The sequence below is a fragment of the Leptonychotes weddellii genome, chromosome 6 (genome assembly GCF_054177405.1).
Source record: "Leptonychotes weddellii isolate Sample4059 chromosome 6, ASM5417740v2, whole genome shotgun sequence".
Taxonomy (NCBI): domain Eukaryota; kingdom Metazoa; phylum Chordata; class Mammalia; order Carnivora; family Phocidae; genus Leptonychotes; species Leptonychotes weddellii.
The window spans coordinates 28,834,416-28,850,567 of NC_138374.1; the positions used below are offsets into that span (position 1 = coordinate 28,834,416).

A 16,152-nucleotide genomic window follows, 5' to 3' on the forward strand; every position below is an offset into this window, starting at 1 on the left:
TGTTCACCAGCGGCAGAATGTACACAGAATAGCTCTTCTGTCCCCAGAAAGCTGGGACAGATATAAGCTGCCATTTTGATGCCAAGCCCACCAGAGCAGGTCCCTTGCAACACGGTTGTGTGGGAAAGGGGACTTGCACTATTAAGAGGAGCTGTCCTGCCCTGATTCTCCTTATACTGCAGGATTTGGAGTCATACAATGGCTAATCAGCAGCCATCTCCCATTTGTTATAAGCCTTCTGTGGAACACCTGTGTGGAAAATGGGATCTACCAAACAGGGATATATTTAATCTTACACCCAAGCTGTGTATCTCCCAGTTAGGTTTTGTGGTGTTTCCTTTGGCATAACTTCACATAACTTTCAAATTTATTATTTTGTGGCTCTTACTATAAATGGGTCTTCTTTTATTGTTTGCCAAATGATTACTATTAAGTGTTCAGGAAAGCTAATTTTCAGGGTACTTCTTTGGATTTTCAAAATATTGAAATCAAGTCATTTGCAAATAGTATTTTGATCTCTACCCAAGTTTTTCATTTTGTTTTCCTATCTTTTTACATTAGCAGTAACTTATGAAGTAATTGATGATAGCAGGCACCTTAACGGAAAGAAGCAATTTCAGTCACAACCCCAAACATTAGCTTCACTTTTGGTTAAAGGACTCTGAAATATTAAGGAAGAATTCTTCTAACATATTAAAAATGACTTTACTAGGAATGAGTATTTTTTTAGTAAGTACATTCTTAACATTGACTAAAATCACGATTTTTGAAATTGATGTACTTAATATTAACATTCTTCCTACACTATTTACTCAAATATTTGCACTATCACAATAATGTATGTACTTTTCAAAGAAAGATTTTTAAATTTGGGGCACTTATTAACAGAAGCTCAGAAGACAGAACTAAAAAAATAATAATAATTCAAAGAAGACTTTGTCGAACACCTCTTCCAAGATATTGACTACTTCTCAATTATCCAATTAAGAGCATACTTAAATCAATGAACACCAAAATCAACCAAAGAGATCCTATTTCCACTCTGCATTACAGGAAAATTTTTCTGCTACTGCTACATTCTCAACTAGCAACAAATAATGTCCCGAAAATTCCTCCAGCAAGTTTCACTAGATAAGGTCCTCAATGGAGTCAAGGCACTTTGTTGAAAACAAGAATCCTAACAAATTGCTATGCAATGAAAAGGGGACATACCCCAAGTTAAATAAGATGTCAATAGTAGGGAGAAAAATCAATAAATCAGCATATGTATGGAATTAATATTGTTTTCACCTCACCTCCATTCTCCCCCATCCCAAGAACTCTTATTACTTTTCTTAACAGCTATTTCAAATCACTTAAAGAACTAGTATCTATTTCTCATCTAACCTGGACAGAAATTCCCACAGCACCTGTTTAACTTTTAATCCCTCCATAAGATGCATTATCCTTTGCACACAAATGACCCATCTACTTTACCCACTAATCCTTTTCATTACATTTACATTCTCTTCACTTTTAAACACATCTACACTGATAACTTACATGCTTATTTTAGTTTTTATACTTTGTTTTGTACAGTGTTATACATCATTAAAAAAAAAAACTGTATCAAACTTTTTAATTTAAAAAAAATCCGATTCTAAGAGGAGACCTTTGAGAGAACCAAACCAAGGGTTAGTAAACAATGTGGTGGGCCAAATTCAGCCCATGGCTCATTTCTTTAAATGAAGTTTTATTAAAACATACGCATACTCATTGATTTATGTACTGTCTAGGGCTGCTTCTACAATATGACAAAATTAAGACGTTATGACAGAGACTAAATGGCCTAGAAAGCCTAAGTTATTTACTAACTTAACTTACTCTTTACTGGTAAACTTTACTGACCCCTTAACAAAATCACAATTTTTCATTAAAAAATATATGTATTACATTTCAATCTACTGAGTGCTTAGTAAGATAGAAAGGTAAACTTTTTTAAAATTATTTTTTTTAATTGAAAGCCAAACAGAGAGGCCCATTTCCAATGGAGATGGACAAGTATGAAAAAATGAGAACACATTCCTGACCAAGAAGTTGGATTGCAAAAATAAAACTCTTCCAGTTGTAGTAACAACCTCAAACCACTGCATACTCATATTTTAGAGAACCATCTTTAATTCAGTTTCAGCCAGGAGAAAAAAAAAAGGATGGAGGATTTGGGTTCTGGATTTTTCACTATGGCAATAAAGAGGCTCCAAAGCAGGTTTGCCTTCTTTAGAATAACCTAACAAATCAGAAAAGGTACTAACCAGAGTACCTGGGGCATGAAGCTTTTTAAAATGGCTTTTAAAACTTTAAGGCAAAAGGTATGTATCACAACATTAAATATATTTTTACTGGTATGGCTATTCTGAAATGTATTTTTATAATGCTGCAAACGTTGCCAAGATTGCTGCTTCTCTCTCCTCTATTCATGGAAGGCAAGGAATTATAATAAATCTACCCATAAAAGCAGAGCATTTCAAGTTTATTGCTGTTAGGATACTAAAGAGCATTAGCCTATGACTTTCCTTATCAGCATAACTACAGTAACTTCATGATAAATGTTACCCTTCTCAAAATTTCAAAATTTTACCTATGATTTTGGGGGGGAAAAACCCACACTATACATAGTTCCCTAGCATTTAAAGAAAAAACATCTTTGAAATATAAATATTTCCCATTAGAATAAAATTCCCGTTTGGTTTTAGTACAGTAAAAAAATTATTGTGTAAACACAAACTTAAGATAAATTTAATTGAAGAAAATGTTCATTACAGAAATTAACATTGCTTACCATTCTTTAAACACCTTATACATTATTAATATATACTGTGTATTTCCAATCAACTCCATTCTTAGGCTCAATTTAAGAAATACAATTGTAACAGGTTTTATACAAAAAATACTTCACTAGGAAAGTAGACAAACTGCACAAAAAAGTACACGTATAATGTGCATAGCAAGATAGCTTGAAGCATCTATGTATGGCTTTCTTTAAAATAAAACTTTTGGGGGAATGGGCCCATTTGGGACCTACTGTTACAGTTGACATATGTAAACTGTTTCACATCTTTTAGGCACTTGCTAACAATAGTGTTCAATCCCTGAAAAATGAATTTACCCAAAAAAAAAAAATTCTACATCTAAAATAAAAACCAAGAAAATAACATGGGTAAAGTCTTACATATTCCTTTTAAATTAAACAACCAGTTTTATTAGTGCATGCACAGAACTAAATGGAAAGAAAATAAACTTTTTATGTCAAAAATCTTCTGTGCAAAATTTACATAACAAACTGAAAAGTACAAAAATATGTACAGGTTTAAATTCTTTCTTATATACAGAAAAGAAGCCCTGAAGTTTTCAATCAATGAAAATGTTTTAACACTTGTAGTAACAATATAACAAAAATTATACAGTAATTTGTAATACAAGAACTCCATTATCCAATAATCCAACAAAATTTGATCCAAACTTACATGGTGAAGTTTCAATCGATGACTCTGTTGTCGTCATGAAAATATCCATTTTAAAACTCTACCTGCTGGGTATACCCCCTAGGAATCGGTCCTGAAGTTTTATGCCCTGCCACTGAGTCCACTACTAATGCTTCTTCATTTCAACTGCCAACAATCAGTAAAATAATCTGCTTTGGGTTGTCAGTGAGACTAAAAAGGTGCTAACAAAAATGGTTTGTCCCAATGTGTACATGTTCAGACACCTAATAGTAATTAAACAGCAAAAATCTGATTTGCTTTGCTAATCTTGCTTCAAAATATTTTTCCTGTAGAGTGATTCTTAATTTTCAAGAAAAGCCATTCCCATGGAAGTGCTTCTATGTTCCACTTTTCAAATGGATGGAAACCAAGATAAATATTGGCCACTTGATTTATGGGGTACAAACAATTTAATAAGCATAGTTCTGTGCAAGAGAATCACTGGAGATTATCATCAAATTCAGAAAAATGTTCAAGTTCTTTAATCAGACTTTAAACTGGACTAAGAGAGTTTAATTCTTCTTTTGAGGCTGCCCATCTACTGCAAGGCTTGACATAGCCATTTAGAAAAAGAAAATCACCTTGGGAAGGTATTCCAATTCCTGATATGGGACACAGCATAAGAGAAAAAAGATTTACTTGTGAAAAACTCTATTTCAAGCATCATGAGGTGCAACTGTAGTTAGTTAAATGTACTCTCAGAGGAGCCTAACACCCTTCAGAAGAACTATATTTAGCAGATATAAAGTTAAGTTCTTTACTCAAGCTCTTAGTGTATCTTCACAAATGAGGAGAAACTCCTTCAGCTCCATGGTGAAAGAGCTCTCCATCTTCAGAGGAGCTACACTTATCAGATTCATAAGGCTGGTGGAAGAAGAGAGGGAATGGAGCTGTCAGCCGTTACCCTCTACTAAGAGTCACTATATAACTAAATTGGGAAAACTTTTATCAAAATTTTCTTTAGCCCTAACTTCCCAAGAACACATTTAAAAAAATTAAATCAAGATACATCTGTGCTGCAATTAGTTTCTTGCAAAACTTATGTGTGCAGTGATAGCATTTTCAAGTATCACACATAAAACTTTTTTTGTCTCCCATGGAAATATAGCCAACTTTCAGATGCTCAATTTTAGGTACTATACTGAAGTAGAAAATGTCTGCCTTAAGGTAATCCAACCCATGTTTTCTTCTAAGATAGTTTTACTTTCCTTTTCCTTGGTAACTACAGTAAATTATTCTAACGTATTCCAATCACGAGTGGCCTCCATTAAATGTCTCTGCCCATGACCAGCCCAAGCATCCTGATTGTCAAATACTCTACCACAAAACCAACAGTTAAATTTAGCTTTCAGAACATTTTCAGAGGTAGTTTTCACAATCTGATAATTGTTTTTGCTTGTCTTTTTGAGTGTTAATTTTAGCACAAATCTTTCTTTCACAGAACTAACAGGTTTCAATGTTTTATGTCTTTTGGAAAAATCACCATAAATTGTTTTTGGGGCATTATCACAAACTGGCTTCAGTAAAGCACTGATAGTTCTTTTTGACAATGAAACCTTAAGTACACGTCCATTAAATTTAGCAATAGTTTTCATTACACTTACTACTTCTGGTGCATCTGCATCAGGATGATTCAAAACTACAACTGGTTGGTTTCTCCTAGGACATTTCACAAGCTGTTTGGAACTAAAGGGGAAAAGCCGCAAAGTTCTGACTGAATCTTTTGAAAGCCTTGGTCTGCTAAAATCGAACGATTCACGGGCATCTTCAGGTTTAGACTTTTCTTTACACTTTCTATGTAATGTTGCTTTTTTTCTTGGAGGTTCTTCGTAACTATCCCTACACTTTCGTTTACAGTTTCTGTTTCTAGATACAAAGGCAGTTTCAGAATCTTTACTTCTTACATGAGTTTTAATTCTTGAAAATTTTTTTTTCGAAGTCTTTTTTCTATTGAAGTTTCTCTCGATTGTACAATTTGTTTTACACCTTAATACCCTGGTGTCTGAACGGTCAGTGAAACACATTTGTTCCTCAGAAGATTCTGGGCATGTTGCAGTAGAAGTTATCACAATTTCATTTGCTGGCATCATATCATCTAGTAAGAAGGGTAAGGCATCTCTAGAAGATTCTGGCTCTCTCTGCTCTCCTCCTGAAGTCTGATTAGATGGTACCTTGTCTTTCTGCAATGAGGATGCAGAGGTGCTTACAGACAGATTGTTAGCAGCAGTCATATTTAAAACAGGGTTAAAAATTTTCAGCAATATTTTTTGTGGTGTTCCTTCAGGTTTCTTTGGCTGTATGTTTTGATAATATGTACTATTTTGGACTAATTTAGGCTTAAGCAGCTCAGTCTTATTTGGCATCACACACTTTAAAAAAACAGCTTGTTTGCCATCAGGCAAGAGGGTATAAAGAGGTGGTTTTGGAAAAATCTCATTCTGCTGTTTTACTGAGTCCAAGTTATTCAATTTGGTGCCCTGATGCTCAGATACTGTATTAGGAGTAGGAACAGCTTTCACTGAAGAATTTGCTGATGTTTTGATAATGTAAGGGCCTTTTAATGGCAAAGTATTTTCTGAGCTACTTTTCATGCTCAAACAACTGCCAATGCTGGAACAAAGTGCAGGTGTCAGACAATTACTGTTTGGTTCTACCTTTAAAAAAGGTGTTCTGCAGGGCTCCTTAGCTGTAGTTCCACAAGCTTGAGAACTCTCAATTTTGACAGTGGAAATACCTTCAAGTTTCCCATTATTAAATGTTAAAATCATCCCAGGTTTCTTATTTAAAAGAAGAGAAGCAGGTACACCTTGTGTATTAACCAATGGAAGTGGTCTTCCTGAAACAACATGTAATCCAGGCTTGTTAGCAATGTGCAATGGTACAAAAAAGCCTTTTGGAGTCTGAACAAATATAGCCTTTTTTGGTTCTGAATTCAGAAGTGGACTCTGCCTATATAAAGAACCTAAATTTTGTGTAGTGGCTCGTAGTTTATCTTTTACGAGCTGCTGTGTTATTATTGCATCTGACTGAGTCTTAAGTAATGTGCCAATACCTGAAATTCTAGGTGTCTTTTCTGAATCTCTCACATCTTGTGATATTGACACATTTTGTTTTTCTTTTCCACTAAATTTTAAATTCAGATCATTTGTAGGCACATTAATCCCTATACCACCAGATGGGATTGGGAAGATGCCTTGTACTTTGAAGTCTTTTGAAGAATCAACTGTTTTGCCTTCTCCCTCAAGTTTCTGAAATGACTGGTCACAATGAAGTGGCAGGCCTTTATCAGGAGTGTTACTATTACTAGAGTCTTGTTTTACCTCAGATTTTGTTTTTAATCCATCCTGAAGTAACTGGTTTACTTCAGGTGGCAAAAATTCTGATGCCTGTTTACTCTGGAGAGAGAAAACAGATGTGATTCTAGGCATCATAGGTGACTCAACATTAGAAATGTCATCCCACTTAGATTTCTCAGTCATGCTCTCTAAATTCTGATTTTCATTAGTGTATAAGTTCTGTCCATCAATGTTTTCTCCTTTTTCTAAAACACACTGTTCTTCAATTTCAGTTTGCATTTTTAAAGTTCCATCTTTAGTATTTAAAAGGCTAATAGATGCTAACATGCTATCTGGATTTGAGCTCTCCTTCCTCACCAGTGATAAAACTGATTCACTTATTGGTTGTTGAACAACTGTCTTGCTTGATGAAGGTTCTTTTTGAGGGTTTTCACACATTCCTGTTCCTGAAAACCTACGACGTTTATTAGAATTATTTACTTTTGAGTAATTATGAAAGGGCAATGATCCTTGGTTGGAAGATTCAACAGGTAACTCAGAGTTGACATAATTAATGCAATAGTTATGCATATCTCCACTGTTGTATGCATTTTGTTTGGTAGTAGAGTTGACTTTATCTGGACTTCTAATGGCAGCACCTGATATCTCAGGGTGACTCTGAGTAATATAACTTCCCCATAGGTCAATATTATCTTTTGTTTCAACTTTTGTGGTCAAATTCACTGATGCTGAAACCAATTCTGATGCTGACAAAGAAGACACATTTTTATCATCATCCATTGTTTGAAGCGTATTACTCGTTTGAGATAGCAAAGCCATTTCTTTTTCTGACGTTACTTTCCCTGAAAATATAGGAGATGAACATGAAAATGGAGTATTTGCTTTCATGTAAACTGTGTCACTTAATTCAGCTGTTACTCCTGCTAAAAATCCAGTAGTGTCCAAAGTCTGGGGCTGCAAATTGGCAGTACTGTCCTTTGTAGCATCTGACTGTGAGCCTGGTAAATATAAATTCTGTTTATTGGTAGGTAACAATTTTATTACAATATGTTGTTTTCCATCCACCATCTTAAATCCCATAAAATCAGCACTGTAGTTAGCAGGAATTGTTATTCTATTATTTTTCACCATTAACACTGTAGGTCCTTGTACAGCAGTCTTCAAGAAACCTAGAGTAGAATTTGATCCCTCTTCAGCTCTATTACATTGCCCAGTGGACAGAAGAGTTGGCTTTTCTGACTCTGACTCAGCAGGTTTATCATTATTCTCACAGTGTGGTCTTTCATCCTTTTCTTCATTTAAATGCTCTTGAACAAGATGGCTCTGGTCTTCAGATTTAGCCTGTGTTTTGTTCACTTTTTTAAGCACTTGAGTGTTTTTTTCTATACTCCTGTCACTTCCATTGTTGATCTTCTTGCGTTTCCAGAACGTCTTCCTTGATGCATCTATTCTGTATCTTTTCAGTATCAGCTTAAGTCCTGCTGAAGTCTTTGCCATCCTCTTTTCATATTTGTCTTTTTCCAGTTTTTCTTTCGCATATAAGTGTTCTTTGTGCAAAGTTATAACATGTCTTACTAGGTGCTCTCTCCTAGTGGCACCATAGCTACAATATTGACAAGTGAAGGGAAATGTACCAGAATGAACATGAAGGTGCTTCTGAAGCTCTCCTTTGGTAAAACATACATGATGGCACTTACCACATTTATAATGGATTTCATTATGTCTATGAATGTGCTGAACAAATGTGCCAACATCCTGGGTGGAGAATTTGCACTTTTCACATTGAAAACTACCATTTACACAATGTGTGGATGCAAAATGTTTTGTCAAGTCTAATAAAGTATATACACTCTCATTGTTACAAATGTCACATTTTACTAAAGTGCTTCTATGTGTCCGTCTGTGTTGTTTAAATATCTGGAAGTCATTTGCTGAAAAACTGCACATTTCACAAGGATATGAAGGTAATTCACCATGGTGCCACATCTGAAAGTGTTTCTGCAAATCATTTGGACTGTATCGAGTGCTATCTCGGCATTTTAAACAGTTGAAATTGAGTATTTTTGCAGACATTTTTAAACCCTCTTCTTCAACTCGCTCAGACTTATGGAGCAACATACACTCCTCTACACAGCTTACAGTCTTTACACTGATAGATTTTCTTGCAGTCTGTGGTTGACGCTGAAATAATTTTCTGTATTTGTCAACTTCATGGTTCAAAAAGACTTCATTTGGAATATTTATCTTCGGCAAATCAATTTTCACATTTTTTAGTTCATAGTGAAAACTACTTTCTGAAATTTTTGCTCTAGGTACTGATCTGATAGTATCTACTATCTCATTTTTCACATCATAATCTTTTCTTAAAGTAGTTTGTTTTTCATCAAAAAATAACAGTTTCTGTTCAGATGGCATGATTTTACAAAAAAATCCCAACTTCTTTTTTCTCTAAAAACTGAAGTTACTTGTAATTTAAACAGGAAACAATACTGTGCCGAGACATCTTCAAAATACCAGAATTTTTCCCACATTAACTCACCTAAAATCAAACAAAGAATTGAATTTTTATATCAGTAAATTTCATATTTTAAAGTTCATTTTGATCAAAATAGGAATGTTGATCAAACACAACCATAAAAGATATAAAAGACCTGTTAAGTATTTTAAGAACAGCTTACCAAGAAGTAATAGCTTGATGGAGAAATAATACTAATCTGGAAGTCAGGAAATACAAGTTTTACTTCCAGCTCTGCTCTGTGACACTGGACAAGCTTCAACTTCTCTGAACCTGTTTTGTCATCTAAAGAAAACCACAACTGGATAAGCACCCTTAAGCTCTAAGATTTTTATATTAAGTTGATATTAAAATTTTTAAGCAGGATTTACAAAATCTTAATGAGAACCACAAAAATTTAAGTTCCAATTACACATGTCTCCAATTATACACATGAACTATTAACTTCCTCACCTCCTTAGCTGACCCTCTGGCTATTACCTTGTGAGAAATTCAACAGGCTTCTCTCCAGTTTTTCTATTTCCTTAGTGCTTCAGAGATAATTTATATTTAAAATGTTAAGTTTCATTTATCTAACAACAACAATAACAGAAGATTATCTGCTCTTTCAAGTTATCATTACTAATTAAAAAAAAAGAAAAAGAAAAAGAAATGAAAAGGAATAGCACATTTTGCTGGGGTACTGTTAAAGTCTACCTACTACCTTTTTGGTTCCCAACCTTTTGGCTATTTGGCTTTTTGTCCCTAGAACTCAGGCAGAAGGCAGCAAGGAAAGCTCCTGGCATATGAGAATGCACCCATTACTATCTGCCACCATTAATTCCAACACTTACTGGTTTGTGTTACTCTAGACAAGTCTCAATCTCTGTCTTCGTTTCTTCATCTACAAAGTGAAAAAGAAAAATCAGTACTTTCCCTACCTTTCACAGGGTTATTGTAAAGATTAAATGAGAAAACATATGAACAGTATCCTGTACAGTGCTATATAAATTGTAGCTATCATTACTGTATGTGATTACCATGAAATGACACATTATGAATTAAACTGCAAAGGAATAAAAAATAGTAAAGTAATAAGATGTGATAATATATTATTGAGATTGGAATGTGAGTACTGAAGGTTCAGTAAAATATCAAAATGTGTATTAGAGGAATTACGTTTTCTTACCTTTGTGATCTTAAATATATATGTAAGAATAATAAACAAAATTAGATAAGCTAAAGAAAATAAGTATAGATCACATTGAACTTCATCTATAATGTCTAGTCAAAGGTCTCAGCTTTAAATTTCAATTAATCTAGGGACGCCCGGCTGGCTCAGCTGGTAGAGCATGTGACTCTTGATCTTGGGTTTTCAGTTCTAGCCCCATGTTGGGCAGAGGAAATTACTTAAATAAATAAAAACTTAAAAAAAAAAAATTTCAATGAATCTAAGTAACTAGATACTTTACTGTTTCAGAAACCCTTTATTAGGGGAATACAATTAAAAGTTAAATTATGTATTAAGAGACTTTTAATCTCTCTCACACTCAGTAATTTTGGTTGGGTCTAAAAAACACATCCTTTAATAGTCTTTAAGTATATATATGCTAAACTGATAATGAATTCATTAGCAAGGTACCAGTTTACTGAATTTTTTTTTTAGTAGTGAAAAATCACAATTGCATTATTCAGTGCCACACACTGTGCTCTGACTCATATCATTTCTTCAGAGTTCATCTGCAAAGGGTGGTAGGATGCTCAGAAACTGCACAAAATATGGAATGCTTCACAAATCTGCGTGTAATCCTTTGCACAGGGGCCATGCTAATCTCTGTGTTGTTCCAATTTTAGTGTATGTGCTGCCGAAGCACGCACTGGTTTTATATACTATGTCTAATTCAGTAAAATATTAAAATTTTTACTTAAAACGTTTTACTGTATTATTTAAAGCAAAATGTAAATACTTTTTCTTCAAAAGTAAGAAAAACTAAATAAATGGCTAGAATAAAGTTCAATGACACCTGGTGGATATTCCACACCAACTAAGAAGATTCCCTACAGTGTCACATTCTGTATTATAATCACCGATGGAGATTTCACCATACCAGAATCTGAAGGTGAGGTTCAAAGAGGTGAAACTTTTAAGCACACCTATAAAGGTTCTCCATTTGCCTGAATATCATATTGCGGTCATTCTGGATTAACCATACTCAAGTCTTTCTATTATACACATAATCAAGAAACTATATCATGGGTTTTATTACAAAACGGAAATTGCTTCTTGTAGTAATATTACATGTGTTCAAAAATATATGTGTAATGCTAAAAATAGATTGATACTATTTTTAAATATCAATTCCATTTCAAAATATCTACACAATTTAAAATTTTTCTTATAAGATAACATATACCCCAGAGTCTGACGACCAGTATAAAAATAGGATTTTAAATAACTCAATCAACTAACACTAATAAATGCCTACTATGAATGTGAGGCATTTTGATGGGTGCTGTGGAAAGATTCAAAAACATGGTCCCCACCCTACTACAGCTTACAGTCTGAAGGAGAGAGGCACGACATATACATTAAAACACTGCTTATTCAGAGTTGACCATTCAGCAACCTCACCCTTCCAGCACATGAAGAATAGAAAATAATTAAGTAGGATGCATGGCAGCCAAAACAGATGTCACAAAGGTCACCCATTAAAGTGCATGTCCTTTCAACACAGGCAAAACAATGTTAATAAAAGGGACCTTACTAAGAAATCCACTTAGCTTTTACTTAAGTTTGGTAACTGCTAAATAATTAATATTGAACATCAGTATTTTTTACATTTAATGAATGGCATGTACAATACAGTATTAGGGGAGTCTGTATATTTTAGGTAGTTTGGGGTTTGTTATTCACCCTCAAATTTTAAATTTGGAGAATCTATTTTGTCTTCAACTATGTTGAACCTGTAGTATGTGGAAGCAATCAATGATGACATCTGGTAGCAAATTATACTGGGGTTGCCACTTATGGGCAAAAAACGTGTTGTGAATTTCTCAAATAACAAAAAAAGGAAAGAGGAATTTTACTCTAATTTTAATCTTCCAACCTACTAGCTAATGCTCCTTTCACTACAGTTCAATCTTTACCCCACCAACAAGGATTACTGATTTTAAATCTCCCATTTAAACTACTGCCCTTTCTCTACATATTATTACCTCATAAGACTTAACCAACATCTCCTCAAGCCTTGAAAGAATACAATTTGCATAAAATATGCCCAGCCCTTTCAAGTAACCTGGAGAACTGCCTGCATCAAGGTGGCAACTTAAGCCATCTGATTTCCTTCTTCCAACTGCCCAATGAAACACAAACCAAAAAATAAAGTCCTACAAAATAACTAGAAACTACAAAAACATTCCATACACATACTGCAAGGTATTTGGTAAGAAACAGTCCAGAGAGAGAAGAGTGAAAACAAATGCTAACCCACTGCCAAGCACCACTTTTAAAGAGGAATTTGACTAGGGGACATTCATTTAAAAAGCATTTAATAAGCATCTCTTATGCCCTAAGTAAGAAAGTAAAGGACATAAATCTGCCCACTCCCTCCCTGAACATACCCTGAGATTTCTAGAAAGTGAGGACTTGAGAGGAAGATCATGTGGTACCTTTTGGGGAGATAGAAAGCTTGAGCTGAGGTATGGGAAGGAAGAGAATGAATCCAGAGTTTTGAGCTGGGTCCAGGGGCCGAGTTGAGACTTGTTAGCACCAGCTGTTGGGAAAAAATATAAAGAGGAAATTATTTCTGAGCAAAGATAAATCTTCCTATATCCATGCCTATCTTCTGTTTAATAGTTCTGTCCTTTATCCACATAAGTAAATTATCTCTAAGTTGTCAGGAAAAAGTTACATTAACTTCCCCCCTCCTTTTAACTAAAAAACTGAAAAAAAATCTTGGTTCATTCTTTAAGAATTCATCTCAACTACCAAGGCCATCAAAAGTTAAGTAGGCAGAAACATCACTAGCTGCAGCAGCTCAACAAAGAGAAAATAACCTGAACACTCGGAGAAACCCCTCCCCATTCCCCCAACCAGCAATGAAAAATAGTAACTACACAAAAGTTACTACTACCAGAAAAAGGAGAAATGGGGGAAAAAATAAATCAAGTAGTAATTGGCAATTTCAGTAAGACCTGAGATAATATACAAAAAAAACCCCACAAAAACTAAGAACATACTGCCATGAAAGAACAAAGTAGATGGGAGAGAAATAATGATTTTGAAAACAAGAAAAAAATAACATTTGAGTTTTGGGTTTTTTTTAAAGACCTGAATTTTCAAAATCAAAGGCTCCTCAAATGCCAGGCAAGATTACTAGTGAGAACAGAATATAAGACTCAATGTTTACAACTTATCCTAGTCAAATTTTTGGGTTTAAAAAATAAAAATGAAATGCTACGGGGGTGCCTGGGTGGTTCAGTCGTTAAGCGTCGGCCTTCGGCTCAGGTCATGATCCCAGGGTCCTGGGATCGAGCCCCACGTCGGACTCCCTGCTCAGCAGGAAGCCTCTTCTCCCTCTCCCACTCCCCCTGCTTGTGTTCCCTCTCTCGCTGTCTCAAATAAATAAATGAAATCCTTAAAAAAAAATGAAATGCTACAAAAAAAAAAAAAAAAATAGGTAGAGAGGGAGAGTTACCTAAAAAGGTATTTGATTTTTCATCAGCAATGCCAACTTTAATCAGAAATCAATATTAATCAGGCATTTTACTCACAATTCTAAATGCTAGAAGACAATGGAATGACACAGAGTTCTGAGGAAAATAGATTAATCCAAGAATTAATTCTATACACAGGAAAATTCATATGTAAAGGAGAAACACAATTTTAGGTGTACAAAGATTTAGAGACTATACTACATATGTACTCTTTCTGGAATAAAGTTTCAAGTAAATACTTTAGCAAAATCAAATTTCAATCAGAAAAAAAGAACTTAAAAAGGAAATAATGTGTTATAGAAGAAATATCTGTCAACAATAAAATCCATGAAATAGAAATAAAAGCAAATATTTTGTTAAGACAGTTAAGAAAAGCAGAAAAGACTGGAGAAGAAGAACACTTATAACACAACAAATATATTTGTAAGAGGTCCTTAAAAAAAAATTAACAATAGGAAACAGGAGACATGACAATAGCAACAAATTTCTAGATGCTGGAAAGCAGATTAATTAGTAAAGGACCCTGCAGACCCAAGAAAACTTAACCCCAGACAGACTGGGGAAAGCTAAGAACTAACCTATTTTACACTCTGAATCTTTGAAAGGCTTAGGAACTGGCAGTACCAAGTAACTATGAAGAAGGGAGGAGAAAACTAAAACAAAGAGAAATTTGGAGAAAATTGCTTGAGCTCTGGTTAGATGCTAAGATTCCCTTCCCCACTCCATACGCTAGGTTACTGCTATTTCCCCACCATAGCAGATGCCTGCAGGTTTATTCTCTGCAGAAGGTACACAGACTCTCTTAATCGGGGATACCAGACACAGCTGAGAGTGGGTACCATACCAAAAGCAAGAGGATTAAATGACCATATATGGATGAGACACAAACCCCACCCCAGTCTCCCCTATTCCCCCTTCTACACTGGCTCCTAGGCTAAAATAGTGCTACTAAAAATATGGTCTGCTAATGGTCCATGAAACATCCGTCACCAGTCCATGACAATGTATGTACAGAAACTGAGAGTTAAGCATTTAGAAACTACTATAGCAACTTTACAGAGTTAAGTTTCTATCTGTTGAAACGAACAATAAAAATGTGGACTTGTATTTTGTATGCCTTCATTTTTAAAATTTCATTTTCTAGTAATAGAGGCACTATGATATACTAATGATATAATCTTTATAAGGAACAGTTTGCTATATATATTTACTTACATTTAATATAACATAAATCACATTATAATTACATATATAATTATATATAATATAGTATATATTTTATAATACATAAAATATAAATCTATACATGACCAGGAAGAAAGTATGTAACTTCTGATTTACTTCTAGAAATGTATCCTAAAGGTAATAATCAGGTTCACTGAAACACTGCCTACAAAAAATCACAAAATCAAAAATAACAAAATGTCCACCAATAAATAAATTAAGGTATTTTCATTCAATGGAGTATTACTCAATTTTAAAAACAATACTGTAAAACTACATTTATTAATAGGAAGATATCCAAGATGTATTCAATGAAAAAAAAACCCCAGAAAATACATAGTAGACATATTAGGAGTTAATCTGTTCAAAAATTGACAGGTGTATAGAGAATAGATGGATAAGCAAACAAACACATGGGCCCATACAAACTCATAGTAAAAAGTCAAGAGTACACATATAAAAATGTTTACAGTGATTCCTGGTTATCCTTAGGTCAGTGCTTCTTAAAATGTTGTCCTTGGATCACTAGAGCCTCCACACTGGCAGACTTCCTTATCATAGCACAAGCAAAGAGCTGACATTTGGATGTAATGAAAATCACCTCTTTGCCTCTAGACCATACTGTTATGAAACTTTATCAAAAAATGGCATGAAGCCAGGAAAATTTGAAATTCTCAAGCAAAGCAAGTGAATTCTGTGGTAAACCAACTGAGTTTTTTCTGAACAAACTTAAAATAGTAAAACTGATGCCAGCACAAAGTTGAAGAATGTTGACACTAAAGGTAGAAATCAAAACAAAATAGGTATCCATTCAACATTACACTCCTCGCATCAGTACACAGGTACTCAATCATATCCATGCAGAAAAGACTGTACAACAGCCATAAAGTTACTGGCAAAC

At 34.3% G+C, this 16,152-nt stretch overlaps 1 protein-coding gene and 1 pseudogene across 6 annotated transcripts in view; both read right to left on the reverse strand.

The window, feature by feature from the left end:
* Positions 1-1,296: 1,296 nt before the first annotated feature.
* Positions 1,297-16,152, reverse strand: part of ZNF518A (zinc finger protein 518A) — a 28,880-nt gene continuing 14,024 nt past the window's right edge. For all 6 annotated transcript variants that reach the window (XM_031030620.2, XM_081823737.1, XM_031030616.2 and 3 more), the window contains 4 exons: positions 12,981-13,084; positions 10,166-10,215; positions 9,496-9,617; positions 1,297-9,356 (listed from right to left, as the gene is read on the reverse strand). In XM_031030620.2, the coding sequence (XP_030886480.1) occupies positions 4,754-9,232 (4,479 nt within the window). In that variant the 5' untranslated portion in view covers positions 9,233-9,356; positions 9,496-9,617; positions 10,166-10,215; positions 12,981-13,084 and the 3' untranslated portion in view covers positions 1,297-4,753. The remainder of the gene's footprint in view (positions 9,357-9,495; positions 9,618-10,165; positions 10,216-12,980; positions 13,085-16,152) is intronic.
* LOC115941707 (U6 spliceosomal RNA) lies at positions 11,085-11,185 on the reverse strand (annotated as a pseudogene).